The 22,166-nt window shown below is 37.3% G+C and overlaps 1 protein-coding gene across 9 annotated transcripts; it reads left to right on the top strand.

The window, feature by feature from the left end:
* The first annotated feature begins 3,589 nt into the window (after positions 1–3,589).
* On the top strand, positions 3,590–19,945 carry LOC103703923 (uncharacterized). Of its 9 annotated transcripts, none has more exons than XM_088708125.2 (14): positions 3,590–3,722; positions 4,846–4,965; positions 5,164–5,218; positions 9,502–9,590; positions 9,909–9,933; positions 12,845–12,883; positions 14,298–14,415; positions 15,074–15,231; positions 15,406–15,772; positions 15,962–16,074; positions 17,382–17,586; positions 17,675–18,436; positions 18,585–18,665; positions 19,380–19,945. In XM_088708125.2, exons 2-14 carry the CDS (start codon positions 4,888–4,890, stop codon positions 19,747–19,749), a joined length of 2,460 nt encoding a protein of 819 aa, XP_088564251.2. In that variant the 5' UTR covers positions 3,590–3,722; positions 4,846–4,887; the 3' UTR covers positions 19,750–19,945. The 9 variants fall into 9 exon arrangements, with proteins under 9 accessions (XP_088564251.2, XP_008785212.3, XP_017697447.3 ...); XM_008786990.6 differs by having other exon boundaries at positions 15,077–15,231; XM_017841958.4 differs by having other exon boundaries at positions 3,595–3,722; positions 4,840–4,965; positions 15,077–15,231.
* Positions 19,946–22,166: the final 2,221 nt, after the last annotated feature.

Here is a 22,166-nt window from a genome sequence, read left to right on the forward strand (position 1 = left end):
TCGATTGATTGCCTTATGATCAGGTCTCTCCCTAGCATCGCTCGGAATAAATAATCGCAGACATTTTGCAATTATATACTTGGAATGTTTGCTTTTAAGTTGTTTAAATAGCTAGTTATATCGGATTGATTGCTCAGGTTGCCTGAATCAATGGTAGAAGGGATGCTACCAATTTTCAAGTTAGAGCTTGATGGGTGGTGGATGATGTTACCTAGTACAAATCCATTATTTATATTATAATATAATAACAACTTTGTCCACCTTCATTCTACTTTCTATTTTAATTTTTATTTTCTATTTTTATTGCTTAATATTATTTATTATTCTGATTTAATCTATAATTTAGTAAACATGTATCATGCTTACTTACATGCTATTGTGTATGTGTGTCTATATCTATTCTAATATATAGCATGGACTCTAGAGATCTTGTGCTTAAGGCGCATTATTTGTCATCGTTTATACTTTTTTTTGGGGCGTGTGACATTTCACACTTTCTCTATCTACATCGGCTCTATATATCTAAAATATTGTTCCATTGTAAACATCTAGAAACCATTTCAAGTATAAACTCTTCTAAAAGCTCATAAATTTGTCTTTGCATTTTCCACCACATTTCAATGTCCTTGTTTTTACGCCACATGCATCACACGTCCCATACTCTAATATATTTATGAGATAGACTATCTTTTGTTTGTGAGGAGAGTATGCCTACTCCTCTTGATTTCAAAATCAAGAATGAGACATTGATCAAAAATTCATATGAATGATCTATGTTTTATATCACTGCAAACATCTAGAAATAAAAAGTTAACAAGTTTTGAAGAGCTCTAACCTAAACGTCAAATGAGCGCAAGAATGAATAATTAAAATGGCATAAGATCATATTTTGTTATAATACAAGTATTAGAATCTATTAATGTTTATTTTATACAAAGTATAACATATGTAGATCATGATCAATTAGGTGCTTTTCAATTTCAATACTCTATCTATCATTGTATCTTAGCATATTGGGACAATGAAATCCGCTCGTTTTTGTATTTACATGATACATAAGATTAAAGATTATTATAATATATAATTTTTAGTTTCAAATATTTTTCTCATTTTTGATGCTCCGTTATTGACTTTAGAATTGAGATGAGTAGGAAGGCAAATGGGTCGAGTCGGGTCAGATCCTGGGTGACCCAATTCGATCCGATTTTTTGTTCGAGTTCTAATTTTGGATCCAGATCCGATCCGGGTGAAGATCGGGTCGGGTCGGATCCGAGTTGGGTTCGGGTCAGGTTCGAATCCAAATTGGATCTATTTTTTTGTGCTTTTGGAAAAAAATTTGGACAAATCTAATTTGGTCATATCGTAATTATGAGGTGCTGGGTGACCCATGACTTGAAAGACTTGATGACCCATGACTTTAACTAAGTCGGTTTGCAAGCCAAATTTCATATCACACCCTATGTGACTGATTGGACGGAACTTGGTGTCTCCCTGCTCCCCTCTCAGGAGGACAAAAAAAAAACCTAGACCTTCTTCCAAAATCCAATTCCATCGCAGAAAACTGGCACATGGCCAGATGGCCTATATTCAGTTCAGTGTTCCCTCACTTCCTCCCTGCAAGAGTTAAAAAAAACAGAAGGAAAAAAAAAAACCAGCTACCGAGACACCAGAGGTATCAACAGTGTAATAGATCGAGAGAGAATCCTGACGGACTACACGACCCACACACATACAAAAAAAAAAAACTCTTTTGCTTCCCCCTCCCCTCTCTCTCTCTGGGTCCATTCGGGTCGGATCAGATTCGCTCGCTAAACCCAGATCCGACCCATAAAATGATTCAGATCCAATTTTAGGACCTGACCGAAACCCATGGATCCTAAAATTCAGATTGGGTCGGGTCTACGCGGGTCGGGCCGGATCAGGTCTCGGGTCGACCCGACCCATTTGCAGCCTTAGAGACGAGTAGATATGATCTCGTATAGAAAGTTTCATGCATATACATTTATATATTGTTTGATTATACAGTCCTTGTTTTTCTCGACATGAGAAGGAGGAATTTATTCCTGATGGAATTTTGGACCATTCAATTAAGTCATACTCTTTACACCCAAAATAACTAATTATAATGAATCGACAAGGATTTATTGAGTTGTTTATATATTGATATGCACAACCGGCCATGCCTTGTTTGGGTAGTTTATATCTAGAATCACAAGTCTAAGACAAGATACTAAGATACGAGAAGTTACTTAACCGTGGATAACCGCTATGAAGGAAGGTACCAGGGAAACAAATCATCAAAATAGAATAATTATTGCCGCATATAACTACTAATTTGCATCATACAAGAGGGAAAAAAAGAGATCTCCCATAGCCTTTCATGACAATCATATTGTTTTCCGCACTAGTTTCCACATCGAATGCTTCCTTTCTTCCGACATGATTCATATTTTTGGAGATTGTTATCTTAATACATCTAACCATTTGGTGCCTCGAGGAGATACGAGGTTGGATTGGATGAAGGCTGATATGTTCCATTTCTATCAACCTAATTCATTCTTTTTGGTACTTATTCCCATTCTTTTTATGTTTATATTTTCTTTTACTTCAATTACTCAGCACTTTTGAATCCTCTCACTTAAGACATGACCTACATTTCTTCTATTGATCTAAGCTAGGGTCGATCGCATGAGAAGAAATTTAAACATGTGACACGGGCAAGATAGTCATCCTGATCCAACTGTGGCTAATTGAGCCCAACCCGGTCTGGTATGACTCGAGCGATTAGCAGGATGGTCGTCTCGCTGCATTGAATGCTACTACTTAGATATCCTTTAGTAATATTTAGGTTATGTACTTTGCACATATGAGTTTCTTTGTTCCCGTGTAACTTTCAGACCCTGTAATATAAGCTCAACTGCTCCTTGTTCGAACCAAAAAAAAACCAAAAAAAACTGAGTTGAGTTAGATTCCAAAATCCGGGTAGGTATGGATAGAACACCGGACGCCTTGATGGTACGTGTATCGCACGTGATCTCACCAGCAGATGGTTTCTAGCTTACATGTGCCGGATTGCGCACGCGTCCTCCCATGTCACGCGGGCACAGTCACCACTAACGATTCGTTTAGTTTGCAAAAATAGAAGAGAGGAATGTGGTTAAAAAAAAAAAATTTATTTAATTAGTATTTTCAAAGTAACATTTTTATAAAATTAATATTTATAAAAAAAATTATGAGAAACATAAAAAAAAAAGCTACTATTCTATCCGATGAAAATTGAGATTTTTTTAAAAACTATTTTTAAACCATTAAAATCTATAAACAAATATTTATTTATTAAAATATAATACATATTTTATATATTTTTTAGATATTTAATTAAACATCAATTATTCTTAAATATATCATATTTCTATGAGCAATCCAATGTGTCAAAACTTCTGTCTCAGATATCCCATTTTTATCAATTAATTTCTCAAAAAAATATTTTGATAAAAAAAATCTATCCGCAAAACAAAGGATCCCTAAGCATGCAGAGACACTAGGGTAAATACATTCCGAAATTAGGGGTATAATGGTAAACGCATGTCCTAGTGGCGACCGAGGCCTGCGGCTCTTAGGTTTTTTCTGGGCCGCTCACTTTATCTTCGCTCGTTTCTTCTGTGGCCGAGCAGCAGCAGCTGCTCTTAGCTTCGGTTCGTTTGTCTTCTCTCCTCTCCGAGGTAAAAGAGAGAAGAAATCTAGGGTTTCCTCTTTCCTTTTTTCCCGTCGATTCGATCCGTTTGTCCGATAGTTTTGTGAAGATTTCCATCTACCAACGATCAAATGCGTGTTTACGGAGTTTTTCATCTAATCTTGGCGTCTCTGATCGAATTCGTCGTTTTATTCTTCGGTGTGATCGCACCGTTTCCCGGTTCGTTGTTTTGGGGTTTCAGAGATGATATTTCGTTAGGGTTCTGCGCTCGAAGCCGTGACTTTGACGAACAACAGGTTAGGTTTTTGTAAATTCAAGCGAGGGTTTAGGAAATTTAAGCGAAGGTTTAGGTTTACGAATGCCCGATCCTTAATTATATGAATATTCTCTATTAATCAAAGATCGGATGCGTGTTTGTGGAGTTGGTTTATTGAATCTAGTCGTCTACGAAATTTAACTATATTTTCTTCTTATTTCTGTAATCGATCCATTCTAGAGCTTTATCCTTCCTTGGCTCGAGGGGTTTGATTATCTTTGTTCAGGGTTTCGGGTCTGAATCTGCGTTTCTTCCTTGCGAACGAGTCAAGATTTTGTAGAATTAAGGCAGGGTTTAGGGTTCTGGAGACCTATCCGCGATGGTGCAAGATTTGGTCATGCTATGATGTGGCTGGCTTTATTTTTGTCCATAGGCGATTTATTTCTTTTTTGCCGCTGAAATATCAAAGGGGTTGGATAAGGAGGTTACTTTCATGAGGATGATCGGGGATACCCCTCCATCGGTTGTAAGCATTTTTGAGAAATAGCCATATATGTGGCGACTGCATAAAATATATTTCAGTGGCTCGGTTAGATCAGTACTACGGTTGTTCTCCTGGAGTGCTTATGTTATGCGTGATCCCATTGCTTTACTCTAAAGTTCTGCCTACTATTATGATCCATATTCTGATTGTATTGACGATCTCATCTATCGGTTAATAGGCACAAAAGACTTGCATAAAGGGGGAGACAAATCTTAAAACCCCTTCCCTCCCCTCCCCTCTCTCCTCTTCTTCTTTTAATTTTTTGGTGATGCTTTTGACATTGCTTACATGAGTTATGTTATAGCCTCTCAATAATTTTGAATGAATTTTTTAACTTTTAAAAAGCTGCAGATCAAATCTTTCTTGCTTGGTTTTTGATTCGCCAAGGTTGAAATGGGCAAAACAAAGAACCCAACTGTCTTCTTGGATGTGGCTATTGGTAGGGGTCCTGCAGAAAGGATGGTCTTTGAGGTACTTGTTTTCTTCCTTCTTTTTCCTTTAATTGCTTTTCTAGATTCAAATGTGATTGCCTTTATGCTGTGATAAAATTCTGATAGAGCCTTTCATTCCCAAATCTGCATTGGAGTCGTTTGGCCTAACTTTTTTTTTTTGTACCCTCTCTAGATGGCATGATACTGGATTCCTTACCTAAATTTTCTGTTTTTACAGCTATTTGCTGACATTGTTCCCAAGACTGCTGAAAACTTTCGGGCACTCTGCACAGGTAAGAAGCTTCTGCACCTGAGAGCTATTTTGGTACATATGTTTCAGATTCTAACTACCAGCGACTCCAATTGCTTTATTTTTCTTTTTTTATGTTTCTTTATTTGTTATTCTACTTAAAAAAGGTCGTACAACTAATATCATTTCCAATGTTCATGTCCCAGGTTAAACCCTTTTCTATTTATTTCTGTATTCTTCCTCTGATTGAGATAGCAATTTTCCAAGAAAAAGATATGGCTGTTATATACTAGTGGAGTATTTTAATACTTGAAGTTCATAAAAACATATTTATCTAGGTAGTGCGGGAATGTGAAATTTTGATAACAAATCATATCCTGGTTTCAGTGTATCTACATCATTCTAGCTGCTGGTACTCTTTCACACATCTGTCTCAAAACTTTCAATTGATGACAGTTGGTTAAGATTATATCTGCATTTGTTGCTTCTACATACACATATGCACGCCTATATATGCATATTTGTATATAAATATATATACATATGTACACACATACATGCAAGGTTTGCCGTGTCGATACCGAAGCTTGTACCAATCGGCCAGCGACACGGTTTGGTATGCCTCTGTACCGTTCCGTGCCGGGCTTGTACCGAGACAACAGAGAGGGCGAGGGAGAGAAAGAACAAGAGAGAGAAAAAAGAGGAAGGGGGGTGGGAGGGAGAGGGAAGAGGGGCTCTGGAGGTAGCCAGAGGGCCCCAGAGAGCTAGAGGAGGGGCTTTGGCAGCCCTCCCTCCCGCTCCCTCTCACTTCCTCCCCCCCTCTCTCTCTTTTCCTCTCGTTCCTTCTCTCTCTCTCCCCTCCTGCTGGTTTCTCGTTTTGAATGCCATAACCGTTCTGGTTCGTCGCCGAGATAGCTCGGTACGTCCCAAATCGGGCAGTTCGGCGATGGTTCTGTATTCATTTTATACATGCATATTACATATGTGTATTTGTCCAGTTCAACCATTAGTCAAAAAACAATTTTCATGTGCATGGTCTATAAACTATCAGAACATCACTTTTCTGAGTGCCTTACCATGCTTTCAAAAATGAGGTTCTAGCCATTGACAAGGGAGCACACTAGTCAGACAAATATGTTTCAGGTTTTGTATCGCCAGGCAAGAAAACTATTATGTGTTGTGTGTGTACAGGCGCTCTTCATTCTTTAGTTAACAAACACATATTTTGATCTGATGGATAGCTGACAATTTTAGAAACCTCTAGGCGTAGTTAGATTTATATAAAGAGTTGGACTACATTACTTTATGTTGTCCTTGAAAAAAGAATTAATGATTCAAAAGCAATGATGGATTGTTTAAATTCAATATTCCAATCATTGAACATGATCGACACTAAAAAAATATCTAGAAACCAAAATTCACATATTTTGGTGGTCTCTAACCTGATCATCAAGCCGGTATAAAATGGAGGGTTTTAATAGCATGATATTATGTTTTACAATGATTTAGTCATCAAAATCTAGTGAATTTAAATTTAGCCATGTTTTAATATATGTAGATCATGATCCATAAAGTAGACTTTTCAATTATATACCCTATCACATATTTGCTATATTAGTGCAATTGATACCTACTAACTTGATGTGTAAGTTAGAGACCACCAAAATATGTGAAGTATAGATCATCTTCAACTGTTTGAATCTTCATTTTGGATGGTCTATTATTGATTTTAAAATTGCTAGCTTCTTTTTGAAAGGGTTGAAGTAAAATCTAGTCCAACTCTTATACATAAATGTGTAGTTAGACTTGAAAGTGTGAGACTTGGATAGTCAAATTTAACTTTATCTGTGCTGTTTGGTCTCTTTTCATGTTAAGTTGGACTCTTGATGCCTCAATTTTTTTACTTCATGATCTTCTTTTGTCCTCTGTTATTTTGTCTTTTAGTTGGACTTAACTGGTCAAAAAATCAAAAATGAAATATGAGATTATGGATCTCCCTGATCATGACCAAAATCAAAAAGAAGCAAAACACTGAATCCCTACCTTTCTTTTATTTATACAGTTGAAAAATTATAAATGATGCAAACTCCATATTGTCACATTCTAGTTTCTTGTCATGGTTACCATGCCCAATTCTTAGATTGGACCCTCAAATGCTTAAAAAAGTAAAGCAAAAACAAATAAACCAATAAGGTAAAGTTTCAAACTGTCCTGACATCTGAGTATAAACAAAACTGTTTAGGTTCTGCATACTACTAAAACAAAAAATTATGGTTCAAGCTTGTATCAATTGTATTATTCTGTATTGGGCTGGATGTTCATAGATGTATGCTGATACATCTAAATACAGGTTTTGCATGAAGGGGCCAAAGGTAAGAACTGTTCTATTGCGGATAATCTGGTGTCATAGTATGTATCAGTGGAGACTACGTAGCAGTCTTTTAGCTATAAATTATAGTTTAATAGATATTACAATCCAAAATCATATGCTTCCATGTTTTTTATATGGATCATCTGTTCCTTGGTCTGAACTCAGTTCTTGTAATCATTGTAAACATGCATTTAATATGGAGCCTTACAAGTCCCCAAGTTTGGCTCCTAAACCCCTAACTAGATTAGAATATGGATCTCTAGAATTGTTATTAATCTATATATCTGATTTGTTATTTGTTAATTCCATCATAATTGCAAGGATTATTGTCAGCTTATACGTTGATTTCCTTTTTACATGGATGCTAGAGTTGATTCAAAGGGGTCGCTAGATTACATGTTATCCAGTAGGGGCTTAATCAAGAGTGGTTGATTGGGCTAGTTACCTTCATTTCATGTGTGCAAGGTTATTAGGTGACAACTAGTGTATCGATTACTATTGTGTTCAAAATAATCGTAACATAAGGTGAAACCAATGGCATAGTGAATTTTAGCTAGCTTAAAATCTCTCTTTTGGAATTTGGGTGGTTATACATTTATGACATCAGATGAAGCACACCATCTAGAATGATAGAAAAATTTGTTCATTTCCTAATATCACTATATATGTTTCTCAATGTTGTTCTAATATTGATCCTTGAGTATGACATAACGAAAAAAGAAAAAAAAATTTACAGTGTAGTTTCTTTTTTATTTTGTTAAAACTATACTAATCTTGAGAGCTTAACTTGGTGCAATGGTAAGGTTGCTTGATTATGACTTAGGTGTTATGGGTTCAGAATAAGGAAATAGCCTTTTTGCACGTAAGGGGAAGACTGCGTATCGGGATGCCCTTTTTTTCTCAAAAAAAATACTAATCATGGTTTGACTGTTTTCTTTAAAAATATATTTGAAAGAAAAGAGAGCGCAAAATTGGGGGTTATAATAAAAGAGGGAAATGATCATTTGCCTATAAAGATGCAAAAATTTGTCAAGGAAGATATGGACTTCTCTTAGAGCTGTCCCTGCACATTGTTTTTAAAGAAAGAACTCAAGACTGAAGAATCAGGTGGATGCGCTGACATTGTCTGTCTTGTCACAAATGAATCAAAATTTGTTATTGTGTTAATGGTTAAACTGTGCCTTGAACTAGTCGTCAATTAAGATTTAGGTAGTGAAGAAACATACTTACGGGCCAAAATGTGAGGTAACTCTGATTAAGCGCAATGGACAACCATCACAAATTTTTTTTTTCCCACGATGATAATTCTACATCCAACTTTAATGTTAATGATTCTCTAACGTTGGTAGATCATGGTTTCATTGTATCCATGCTTCCATTTTGAGAATGCAGGTCACGTCTCCCTTGTTCGTATTCATGTTTGTGTACGCGGTGATGCATCATAGCCTATTCCATTATCCAATTTTTTGGTTGGGACAATGCCAAAGATGTTATTTATATGAATAGAATGTTTAAACAGTCTTCTGCCGGCAAAATTCTGTGTTTTAGTAATCCCTTCTTGGTCATTTCAAATTGTTTGGGGTGACAGATTATGCAAAGAATTATAGGCATGTATCGTGCCATGGTACATCCACACACGTGATGAAGAAATTTTTATTTGCTTAAGATATTGATCAATTAGCAGTCATTGCACTGCACATGGGAGAAGATCATTGTTTGCTCTGGGCACATTCTTTCATTCTCCTGTTTTAATTAATCATCTTATTTTTTTATATATGTTTTTGCAACCTTTATAAGTATGTGGGATGCCAGCTTAAATTGTTAGTCGATGTTATGGTTCCCCGAAGGAGAAGAAAAAGCTTCTCCCTTTGTTAATTTTAGCTGTGTTTGAGGTAAACTTTTTAACATTCATGGCATTCTATTTTATCCGGGTTGATCAATTTGGCCTTTTACAGGTGAGAAAGGAGTTGGACCCTCAACTGGGAAGCCTTTGCATTACAGGGGATCCATCTTTCATCGTATTATAAAAGGGTTCATGGCACAAGTATGTCCTTTCTTTTTTTCAACTTTAACACAATGTCATTGTTAATCCGCCGGCATTGCCTTTTGTGTGATATATTTTCCTGTTAGCGTGAGTTAGATGTGATGGCATTTGTCTTTTAGTCAGTTTCACTTGTTTATGCTGTAGGATACAGGGCAGGTGGTCACGACTGCTTTTCTTATCATGTAGTATTTTAAGGTTGTATTTTGCTATGTTGTCCTCCCTTGTAATTTCAGTGCGCTTCACCATATCAAAGCTGACTTTAAATAAATTGTGCTTTATTTTTGTAAGGATGTTTAATGATATATGTTATTTTGGCAGGGTGGTGACTTTGCAAAGCGAGATGGTATGGCCTCTATCTGTACCCGCTCTTAGCTTTTGGTTCACCTTGTAATTTGCACCATTCTTTTGGATTCATAATATTATGTGAAGAAGGCATGGGAATATGCTATAGTCGTTATGAATTATTTCTGCAATTCTCAGCATCCATGTGTTGTTATTATGTGTCTGTTCTTTGTCTTTTGTATACGTCATAGTCTGTGTTGTTTATACTGGATAAGGTGATTGCAGAATTTGAATCATTCATGGTTTTTCTCTTCAGTGCCTTAATATTTAGTCATACTAACATATAAATCATGTACAGCTATATTGGAATATGGAAGATAATTGTACTGCTTGATTTGTCAAGATTTAACATGTTAATGGTGTATTGCTGAAGGTAGTATGCATGTTAATTTTGCAGTTTAATTTGATTGATGAGATTTCCCAAATAGATCTTTTTTTTCTAACTTAGATGGAAAGATAATTATGGCTGTAATTGATAATGTATCACAAAAACAGATTGTTTGAAGAACAGCCAGATTTTTGGACATGTTCTCTGGTCATTACTCCTTTATTTTTTTTTTTTCAAATCTCAATATTGGATATATGTCTGTCAGCTTTATTGTGTGATGTAGAATGCTGGTTAGTTGATGGATGTGTGCATAAGATGGATGTTTCTGAAATGAGGATGGCTGTTCAACCTGTGATAAAAATGTAGCAAGCATTTTGGGCTCATACTGGAGGCACTAGAGGAAGCACATGAGTGATTGGTCTAAGATAATGTTGGATCGTGTGAATTGAGCAAATGAGTCTGCCATATCATGACGTAGGATGTATCCCAGTAGTCATATCCCTCTGCCTGGCAACCTGAGGGGTTCTGGGTTCAAATCTTGGGTGGTGCATCCCTAGTATTAGGACCTAGGTAATTATAGCACAGGTAGGTCTCCCTCCTTTTCCTTTTGTGTCTCAAAAAAAAAAATCATAAGGTTAAGTATGAACCATATTAGATGTGACCCCATTCTTACCACTTCAGTGGTGTTGTATCATCTTTATAGTGACTTAGCAATTTCTCTTTTGAAGTCTAAGTTATCTAGGAGGTGCTTTTGGTTCCATCATTTTATTATATCAATATGCAATTTTTTCTTTTCTTTTTTTCAAGTCTGTGAAACTGACAGAGGAGGCTGGGGTCTTTTTTCTTTCTTATGCAGTTTTTTAAAATTTCAGAATGCCTTCTCTAACTATAAGTTAAATGGGTTTTGGTCATTTCCAAGCTAACCCTGTAATAGTTAATAATCTATCATACTTCGAACACAGGAACTTGGATGTTTGGCTTTCATCTGAAAACTGACTGTTGAATGCTCAAGAGCGCATTGCCTTTCTTTTGGTCGTTATTTAAGTGTTTGAATGCTGATATCTTTTGAATTCTCTCTTCTTATTTTCTATTTATCATAGTTTGTGGCTTCTATGACGCTTTTTTTTCAAAAAATTCATGTGGGTTTAGCGCTATATAATTCATTTATGTGGATGGATAAGATTAGAGGGCTTAAACTTATATATTTGATGTTCGATCTGTCTTGATTCCAATTTATTTATTTTTTTAAAATTCTGTTTTGTTGTTTCTTGTATGCCTAACTTCTCTGTGTGCGTTATAATACTTTAAACATAAAAAATGTAGATATTGGATTTGCAAATAGATGGACTTACTTACATTCGTATGCTGTGCTTGTGGTATGACTGTATGCACAGAGTTATATTAATTCTAATATCTTTTTATGGTTATCTTTCTATGATCTAGGCTTTCTATCTTCATCTCCGGATGGTTGTAGAATAAAAACTGATAATTTATTTGTATTGTAAGTCTTGTATAATCAAGACTTGTATACGCCCATATCCGTGCTTGAAAAGTTATATAAAATAGTACTTCTTTACATGTCACATTTGTACATTCATAGTCATTTTGGAATTACAACATGTTTGGTGATTTGTGGGCAGATGAGCATGCATGTGCATCTTCACATTCCAATTTATTGACAATGTTATTTATACTTTCTTGTTTAACATGAATTTACAAGTTACAAGTTTCAGGTTACTGTTCCTTTTTCTTTTTATCGCCTACTCTTTACATGCCACCTTGGACAACTTTAAAGGGGAAAGTGATTCTCTACTGCAATTTTTACATACTAGTAACTAGTCCTATGCTCTACTACAGGCTGGTATAATCACTATTGTTATCTTCTCCAAGTTGTGGATTGTTATTGATCAATATTGAACAGGGATGCAGTATATTACTGGAATGAGCTATCATTTGCATGTCTTTGTCGTATAGGATAAATTGATACATTCAAACTATGTCACCTTTGTTCTAGTATTAGATCTATTAATCTTGAGTTCTTGACGTATGATATGATGATGATGTGATAGCTTCTGAGGTACCAAGTCTAGATAGAGCAGAAGTTGGTCAAGAGAACACATGAAAGAAGTCATTTCTAGAAAGGGTTTATAGAGTTTTCTGCCTTTCACCTAAGTAATTAGTTGATGCAATCTTGTATGATGGAGGCTTTCATTGGTTGATGGAGACCTTGTTACTGAACCAACTTTAATACAAGTGAACCTAGATAACTTTGAGAGGTAGGTGTCTGCTCTCCATGTCCTTCATTTTTCTGTAGGTGGAACATCAATACCGACAGTTTCCTTGTTTGTTTGTCTTGCATATTTGTTTTCCTTCTCATTTATGTTAGAAAGTTTGCTTATTTATCTCCAATTTCTCATAATTCTTCTAGTATACTTACCTGACTTGTTAGTTGTGAATGACCAGCAATCCTCAATACTTTATATCTTCCATGATGCTAATAAGAAAACCATATTTTCTTGGGTACATCACTAATTTTTTAAACATTGATTCCCTTAGCTCTAACGAACTCTCTTATAATTTTCAGGAACAGGTGGAGAGAGCATATATGGTGGAAAATTTCCAGGTAACTTAGCTTCTAAACTCAGCAAACAGCTCTTGGCATATAGCGCATTTGAAGATAGACCATTGGGCTTAACGGGGGATGATGTGTTTGGAGGCAACAATCGAAATATGATGTGCCTAGTCAATAACTTGGTTTATTTTAGAAAAAAATTGAAGATCGTTGATTTAAATATAGTATAATATCTTCTTTGCTCATACTTAGATGCTTGCTTGCTTTCAATCTGCTTGGTGTGTATATGGCAGAATTCTTGACATGACTGGGATTCATGAAAATCTTATTGCATGCCACTGTGGTATGATGTGACGTTCAGATTATTGTGGGTCATCATGCATTGCAATGTTTATGCAGCTTATCTATATTTTTCAAAATATTTTGCTTTAAAAGGATGTTACATGACAAAATTATTATTGTACAGGGAAAAAATATAACTGATATGTTACGGCATCTTTTTCTTTAGATAGTTATGGGGTTGGATATTAAGTTCTGTGATGCATAATTACTTTTATTGTCTATACTACTTTCTCATATTAAGTTGTGAAAACTTTTTTACAAAGAGATACATAATGCATTGGATATGCATCACTAATAATTTTCTCCTAGGCCTCAAATTTGAGTCCAAGTTTACATGCATCATGCTTAGTCGAGGGAGGGTGGTTGTTTTTCCATTTTTGTATAGTTTGTCAATCTTTTCTGCTATAGCGCTAAAATCTGATTTCACTTAATTTTCGTCCTTTCTGAAACTTGTCAATATAATTTAAAGGTTTCATTTCATTCGTTATTGTGATGTGGTGGTTAAGTTTATCAACTGTATTGCACCCTTTTTACAACTGAGTTGCAATATACCCATGAGGAGCAGGCACTATAGTTTTTCTTTTATTAGGTTTTCCCTTTCTTGAAATTGTGGTGAGTTGAAAAAAAACTATCTGACCTTTCACTTGCCAATTATTTGATTGTACTCCCATCAAGTTTTCTAGTTCATTCTGACAAGATGCTTAATGTATTTCTGGTCTTTGTGTGTTACTATCCCTTTTGGCTGGATATTCTTTAATTGCGTTCATTCATTTTTTAGTGGTTATTTCTGAGCATAATGCTTGTTATTAGTTGAACTGTTTCAGTCATATAGTAAGCTTTTTTTTTTTGGTTAATCCTTAAATCTTGACTCCTATGACAAATTAGTTGTTCACATGATGAGACTTCCAGTGAATATTTAAGCAACATAATGGTGCATAATATTACTCCATTTGAATTAATGTGCTTCTATGAGAGTACACATGACCTTGTTTTTGTTGGTAAATGTTAGTATGTGTGGTTCTACGAGTCTATGCACTTAGATGGCAGCAATATGTGGGCTTTCTGGGTGACTTCAGCTCAACTTCTCTGGCAATCAACGGTTGATATGTTCTGATGTTTCCAGATGAAAATTTTGTGCTACGTCATGATGGTCCTGGTCTTCTATCTATGGCAAATGCTGGTCGTGACACTAATGGCTCCCAGTTCTTTATTACTTTCAAGGCTGCTCCCCACCTTGATGGGTCAGTTTTTTTTGTTGAACTTACATAAGTTTCTTGATTCACTGATATACATCTACATACATACAATAGTTGGTGCATGCGGATATGTAAAGCATATGCATGTGGCGCTTTTGTTTTACATGCAAAACTTGCATCCATGCGTGTATGTATGTATATGTGCAAACATTTTTTCCTTAATATATTTTTTGCTGTAATATCATGAACCTTGGATGCATTAAATATTCTCATGAAGATGCAGACATTTGCCACCATTCTACTGCTAGAAGCATCTGTAATCAACGTGTACAAAGCAAACTGCTTCTCTGCAATGCATGTGTATGTGATACATACACGTCATCTCACACATCATCTCACTCCCGGATGTGTGTTCCACACACAAATGTACTCATAGACTGCCCCTTTATGCAATAGCAAATCTCATAAATCAGACCTCTCACTGCTTGGAAGAACACGACTTCACGAACCAATATCCATGATTTATTCGCGGAAATGTAAACAGTGTACACAGTGATGGATGAACATATTTACACAGATGAAAGCGCACACAGTATCTCATTTCTATTTGTTCGAGATACTTGTCCCATTATTTGTGGTAATTACTGTGGATAATAGCTAGCCTGACCTTTGCCTTGGTAACATCTCTCTTATACCCTTCTAGCAGGAAACATGTTGTTTTTGGGAAGCTTATATCTGGAGAAGAAACTTTGAGGAACATAGAGCATGTTGAAGTTGATGGTTCCAAACCTGTTGTTCCAGTTAAGATTACTAACTGTGGCGAATTTAATGCTACTAAAGACCATGGAGCGGTCGTGCATGGTAATTTACTTAGCTAAGATTTGCCAAATAGGCTTATTTTGTTGCATCATTAATGCCCATTTCACTGCTAATGCATTGCTTTATGTGTTGGTTTCTTTTTTACCTTTCTTTTTTTTGTAGTTCTTAATTATTTTAGCTTTTTCCAACTACTTATTGGTCATTGCATGCGTGCAGACAAAAAGAAAGTTGTTAAACCAAAATCAGTGAAGGATTTCTCTTCTTCTGATGATAGCCGTGAAGGACGCCGTAGGGGACGTCATAAGAAATCTTCTAAAGCAAGGAGGAAGAAAAGGAGAAGAAGATATTATTCATCAGAATCGGATAGTTCATCGGATACAGAAACTGAATCTTCAGAGTCTGACAGTGATTCTGATTCTTATTCATCGTCATCTGATATCAGCAGTTCAAGTGATGACAGGCGGCGGCGAAGGAAGAAGTACTCTAGGCGAGACAAATACAAGCGTGGGAAGAGGAAGAGGGATAGGAGGCGCGATAAAAGGCGTAGAAGGCGTGATAAAAAATCAAGGCGCAAGTCAAGAAGGTTGTTCTGAATGTTCTGACAAGTTGATCCATGATGCTTCCTTGGTTGAATTCTTGTCTGGGATGACAAAATTATGAAGCCGTGTGGAACATTATGGGCTGTTGATCTTCTTTTTGATTGAACAGTTAGAGTTTCATCTTTCTCCAAATGTCCTAAAGTAGTAAAACATTTTTCACTTGTTAATACCAGGGTAACTGAAAGCGACTCAGAAACTGAGAGTACAAGTGGTGGCAGCTCTGATGATGATAGAGAAAACAATCAACACCGAATGCGGAAGTCAAAAGTATCTTCTCAAATTTCTGGTTGGTATCAAATCAGCTATTCCAAATACTTGTTTGTGCAGCTGATTCATGGTTATGACTCTTGGTTAAGAATCATGATGACTTGAGTAAAAGATAAATGCTGATCAAAATATTCTGTGTTATCCCACATTTTTGTGGCTCTCTTGTCTTGCATATTTGTTTTTCCTTGCATGTTCCAGCTTTGATTTTGTACTCTCAAGGTTCAAGTGTTTTTTCGTTCTTCTGTTTTATGGATTTGAGATAACATGTGATTTTTATTGGCATTTAAGGGGTAGATACTTGGTCAATGTGTTCTTGTTGTGTGTGTGCAATATTGACTCAAATGCAGGAATGGTTATGGTGAGATATCAAAGCAGTTATCCTTTTTTCTTTAATCATGTCAAAAAGTTGCTTCTTCCTTTTTTTTGTCAAACCTTGGCAATGCTGTTTTTGGTTTTTTTCTTGTGGGTAAATTATTTCTACAGTAACGTTATGATAAGTGCTGGGCCAATTAATCCTGTAAGTAGTAGATTTTTTTAATTATGCTTTGAATTGGTTAGAATCTTCTGCAATCTTCCTTTTTTGCTTTGTGTCTGACGATAGGATGCTACTTGTCCTGTCTCCTTTTTTGACCTTTTCAAGTTTTTTTCTTCTTGCCTTATTTGACATTATTTAAGAGCGATAGAAAAGGGAGTGAATTGGATTGTCAAAGGGAGGTAGGATCCATTATACAAAAGAATGCATAGATATACAATTAAATTTATGACACTAGGCACCATATTTGGTTGTGCTTTAATAGGCTGATTCAAACTCTTGTGTTAGATGTAACATATTTGAAAGAATGCCCATTCCCCCGTCATTTTTGGTGGGAGGCAGCAGCTTCTTGTAGCAAGTCCTCAGTGTCACTCATGCTTGTGTTTTTGCTTGCTCTTGTGCGGCTTTGATTGGGCTCGTGGTATTGGTGTTAGTATGGAATGTGCGAACATATATATGCCGCCACACCTCTTAGATTTTCTTGATGTCACACATCAGTAGACGTGGATTTGAAGTGTAGGCGAAAAGGGTGAAGTTCTGTAATATTATATACATTTTTGCCCATACTTCCATTGCTTTATCATTTCTCAAGCTTCTCTTACCAGTCCAAGGTAAAGGGACGGGTTTAGTAAAAAACAGTCAGCCTAGACAAAACTATCGTCCTTTTTCTTGGAGGTTTTTGCTGTGGGTCCCAATTCACAGCTTTCATGTAACTTATTAATTATTTTGATCTATTAATTTCAGATATTTAGTTTTTTTTTTGTGTGCCAGTGTTAATTTCTTTTTTTTGGCAGTTGAAGACCATCCACCACCAGATGTGGAGAAGGAAACTATTGCAAATTGGCCAAAAGAGGGTGAAACAAATGAGATGCCTGCAGGAGAAGCAGCCAAATCACCAAGAGAAAATGGGGAGATGCGGTGCAATGGCATCTCAGAACCAAAGTCAGACAGAGATGAGAATAGGCTGCTAGCTGCAGATGGCAAGCCAAGCAAATCTAGGTTTCTCTATTCTTCTCCTCACACTCAGTCATTCTTTGTGCTTACCTCTTCTTCAGGAACCGGTATTTTATCTGATATTGATGAGCAGGAGCCAAAGTGTGAGTGCTAACCAGTCCATGAGCAAGAGTATGAGTATCAGCCCCAGAAGGAGTCCAAGCAAAAGCCATAGTGTCAGCCCTAGAAGGTCTGTGAGCAGGAGCCCTCCTCCACGAAGTCTTAGTAGAAGCCCTGCTCTTGCACACCGAAGGAGTAGTCCAAGTCCAGCTAGAAGAAGCTTCAGCAGAAGCCCGGCTAGAAGTGTCAGCAGGAGCCCAGTTAGAGGTGTTAGCAAAAGTCCAGTGGCCAAAAGTCAGAGAAGCATAAGCCGAAGCCCGGTTAAAGTTCGTCCAAGAAGCATCAGCAGAAGTTCAGGTAGATCCTTGCCTCGAAGAAGTCCTAGTAGGAGCCTGGAGAGGGCTCCTAGGCGAAGAAGCATAAGCAGAAGCCCTGTCAGGGAGAAACGAAGGAGCATTAGTCGAAGCTCAGCAAGGCCTCTAGCACGGAGAAGTCCCAGCAGGAGTCCAATAAGGCCTCCCAGGAGAAGAAGTGTAAGCAGAAGCCCTGTAAGGTCTCGATCACGAAGAAGCATCAGCAGAGGTCCAGTGAGTCCGGTTCGCAGGGCATTATCACCACCATCTAACCATGGTAGAAGTTTGTCAAGAAGTACTTCCCCGGATGGTTCACCAAAGCGCATCAGAAGGGGTCGAGGTTTCAGTGATAAGTACTCCTATGCTAGAAGATATCGGACTCCTTCTCCTGACCGTTCTCCTGTTAGATCTCATCGCTATGGTGGTAGAGGCGATCGTGACAGGTAATGAATTAACATATGAGATTTAGAGTAGTCTGTAGTCACTGCAAGGATGAGATTCTTGTTGTTGTTGTTTGTCATTGTTCCATTGTAGTTACTGAAGTTGCTTTCACTATTATTATTGTTGGGTATGTTCTATTTTTTACAACAGGTATTCTAGCTACAGAAGCTTCCGTGACCGTACGCCCCCAAGGCGATATAGGAGCCCTCCAAGAGGAAGAACGCCTCCAAGGTATTATCATGTTTTTTTTTCCTTCTTCCCTTTTCTTTTAGCCACTGTTTCGCGTCTATAAAAGCTATAAATCTCTAAAATATGCGAAATGGGATGGAGCCATTCGTTTGCTAACAAAGAGGGCATGGTGAATATCAAACTGTGGTCATCATCTATCAGATTGAGGACTTGGTCAGGATGCTTGTGCGTCAAATTCATGGATAATCAATGACTCCAAATTAGACTTCATTGTGGCTTTCCTTTTCCTTGTGTTTCCTTTTCTGGTGACACTGTTCACCTGACTAACCATGCTGTAAACTGGTAATTCTTTCTTTTCGTCTTGTAGACTTGAGCAGCAGATTGCTTTAAATTAAGTGCTTGATTATGTGTTCTCGCTATAGTGGCGTAGGCGCATCCATATCTGTTCATATTTAAGGCTATAGCCTCTGAAAACTAAAATATCAGAGGCCAGTAGTCCTGAGATCAGACAGCCATGTATAAAATGAAAAATGATTTCTAATTGGCACCTTCAAGTCTTGGGATGTTTCAACCTTGTAATATCTGTCAAGTTTGCTGCCTTAAGATGGTATGACTTCCAAGTCATAATGTTTGACTCTTCGGTGATTCTCTCTCTGAACTAATATGCTTTGGGTTCTAGATAGAATTTGTTACTGTTGTAACGTACTTATTAGTTTATGGATATCTATTGCTACGGACTATTTGATGTCTCTGCAGGTACAGAAGCAGGAGGAGCCGCACTCGGAGCATTTCACGTAGCCCTGTTGGTTACCGTGGCCGAGCAAAAGGTGGCTACAGTAGGAGCCCAGCCCGTAGTCGTTCACCTGTTGCTGTGAGAGTAAGGTCCCGTGGTGCACGAGATGGGGCCCGTTTTGAGAAGCGCAGGTCAATTTCCAGGAGCGGAAGCCCCTCTGGATCGCGCTCCAGGTCTCCGTCCAGATCCAGGTCCAGGTCTCGGTCATCCCCTGATACTCCCTCTCCAAAGCGCGCGAGCAAGGAGATGTCAAGGTCACCATCCAGCAGTTCTGGCGGAAAGAGAGGCTTGGTTTCATATGGAGATGGGTCACCTGATTCTGGCGGGGAGTAGAGAACAAAATTTTCACGAGCTTACACAGTTTATTAGATCAGGATGTCTTAGCTGAGTACTATTTTGGTGCCTAGTATGTTTTTTTAAAAAAATCATTTATGTCGGGATTTGTTTCGTCACTCTGTGATGGATCTATCATATACTTCATAGGCTACCGTCTATGTTCTATAATATTTTGAGCTTGGATTTATAGACATGTACTGTTTATGATCTTTATGGTTCTCGTTTGCCTGGCTCTTTTTGTCGTATATGATATTGCGTAGGATAATGTATCTCAGAAGTTTTCGTGCATCATCCAGTTTGTGCACCTCTGAAATGTACGAAGGATTCAAGTCCCTGTGCAACATATGTCAGGATGGGGCATCATCTCAGAGTGTCGGGATAGGGTGGTTTTTGTTCAGCGTATCTCGGTGCATCTTCCATCTTAGGCGGTGCGACTAGAACAATGTAGATTGGAACAATGGCAATGGTTGGGATGGCGGACAGATTGGAACCGTTGCGCTGATTGGGGTGGGACATCTATCAGTGTGTTCGATTTCATGGGAAAGACAGCCTAGACGCTACAGGAAAACTAATTTATCTCCGCGCTTTTTTAGACTTTTAGCGACAAAAGTTTTTGCCGACGTAGGACGAAAGCGTCGGCAAAAATCGGAATTTGCCGACGCTACGTAAGCGTCGGCAATAACCCGACGGAAAATTTTCTCACGGTTTTCCTCCTAGTTTTTCCCGACGCTTTAGAGCGTCGAATTCAGCTCTACGCCTCGCATAACTAATGGAGCCTGAAGTGTGAGGAACAGTCTGCGATGCTCGAGCAGCTCTACCAATATTGGAATATGTCTTCCCCGAAAAACAATAAACAATATAATTTATACAATGTATAAATTTCTAATATATAATAATAGTAAATACAATCTAAGGTATTGAAAAATATACACAACCTGAGCTCTCTTGGAAAATCAGTAGTGGACAAGCTCCCACCACCGATGAGAGATTACATCTGGAGGACAAACATGGGCCACCTCCTTTTCAATCATGCCCTCGTGCTTCCAATCCACTTTTAGCTTCGCCTTATATTCTTTCCATTTGCGGTTGACGGACTTCAGCACCCAATCATGGCTATTTGCAGGAAGGACAAACTTTTCTACATCAAAGTCAAAAATGTTATATCAATGTTAAATCAAAAAATAATTGAAGATAGTAAGCAACTTCAATTCTTTACCTCAATAACTCTAAGAAGCTCAATCTTATACGAAGGAAGCATTTCATTCCATTTCGTATAGTTGAGCAGACACAATTGTCCCTTCCGCGCAACCAATCCTAAAAAAGTGGATAAAATGCTTGCAGCATTCTTGATGGGCTGCCCCAGTTCGTTGCAATAGACGACAATCTTCTCTCATCCTCAGGTAGGGTCCATACGTCCCGTGCTCGAGTGGGCCCTCGTATTCTCCTCACTCTCCCCAGTCCATCTATAAAATAAGAAGTCCATTAAAGGCAAATGATTTAAAATAGTTAGATTGTAAGAGAAATTAATATAAAAACTGTAAATCAAATTACCCAGGTCGTCCACGTCATCCGTATCTGGACAATCTGCAGGTGGCGCGTGCGTAGACTGGGACCCGGACTGAGTATGGGGCTCATCGGGCTGCTGGGAACGATCAGAAGTAGATCCCACGGATGTGTGCTGAAACTCAATATCTCTGAAACGTTCTCCTCGCGGCATGTTGTAATCTAGTATGCACAAAAAAGAATCAATATTAGTTAAATATTAAAAGTATAGAAATAATTTATAAATTACAAAATAATTTAATGCATAAAGTAATATTTTTCTTACCATTAAAATACTAGCCAGCTCTCATTCAACATCCATCCTAACTAAACTAGTAGAATTCAGTTCATCAATTGGCGCAACATTAAAAGGCATACACTGAGTATAAGTCTCATCATCCTCCTCTGCTAACCCTTTTTCCATATCATACAAGTCCCTAGGTTTAGTTTTAATAACAACAGACTAATATTTATCTTTCGAGTCTTGCACGAAGAACACTTGTTGAGCTTGAGATGAAAAAATAAATAGATCATCTTTCAATAGCACACCAGTATGTATCAACCTTGAAAAATTTACTAGTGTGAAGCCATTTATATCTTGCCTCAAACCTCTAGATGAGTTTATATCCATCCAATCACATCGAAATAATACTACCTTAAAGTTTCCGTAATAATCCAACTCATAAACATATGTTAGGGCACCATAATAAATTTTTCCGTCCGCCTCAACCATAACTCCACTATTTTGGATTTTTCTAAATTTTTCATGTTTTTTTGTATGAAATTTAAAACCATTTATAATGAACCCATCATATCTGTTGACAATATTGTTCGGACCTCGAGCAAGGACTATTAATTCATTAGAACAATGT

This window comes from Phoenix dactylifera, chromosome 12 (genome assembly GCF_051530095.1).
Source record: "Phoenix dactylifera cultivar Ajwa chromosome 12, Ajwa_hap1_PhDact_Kaust_v1.1, whole genome shotgun sequence".
Classification (NCBI taxonomy): domain Eukaryota; kingdom Viridiplantae; phylum Streptophyta; class Magnoliopsida; order Arecales; family Arecaceae; genus Phoenix; species Phoenix dactylifera.

Excerpts from the sequence above, each read along its gene's own strand:
- LOC103703923 (XM_088708125.2), top strand. The coding sequence starts at position 4,888 with ATGGGCAAAACAAAGAACCCAACTGTCTTCTTGGATGTGGCTATTGGT. Across the intron at positions 4,966-5,163 it reads CAGAAAGGATGGTCTTTGAG|CTATTTGCTGACATTGTTCC; the intron begins GTACTTGTTTTC and ends CTGTTTTTACAG. Across the intron at positions 15,773-15,961 it reads TCAAGGCGCAAGTCAAGAAG|GGTAACTGAAAGCGACTCAG; the intron begins GTTGTTCTGAAT and ends TGTTAATACCAG.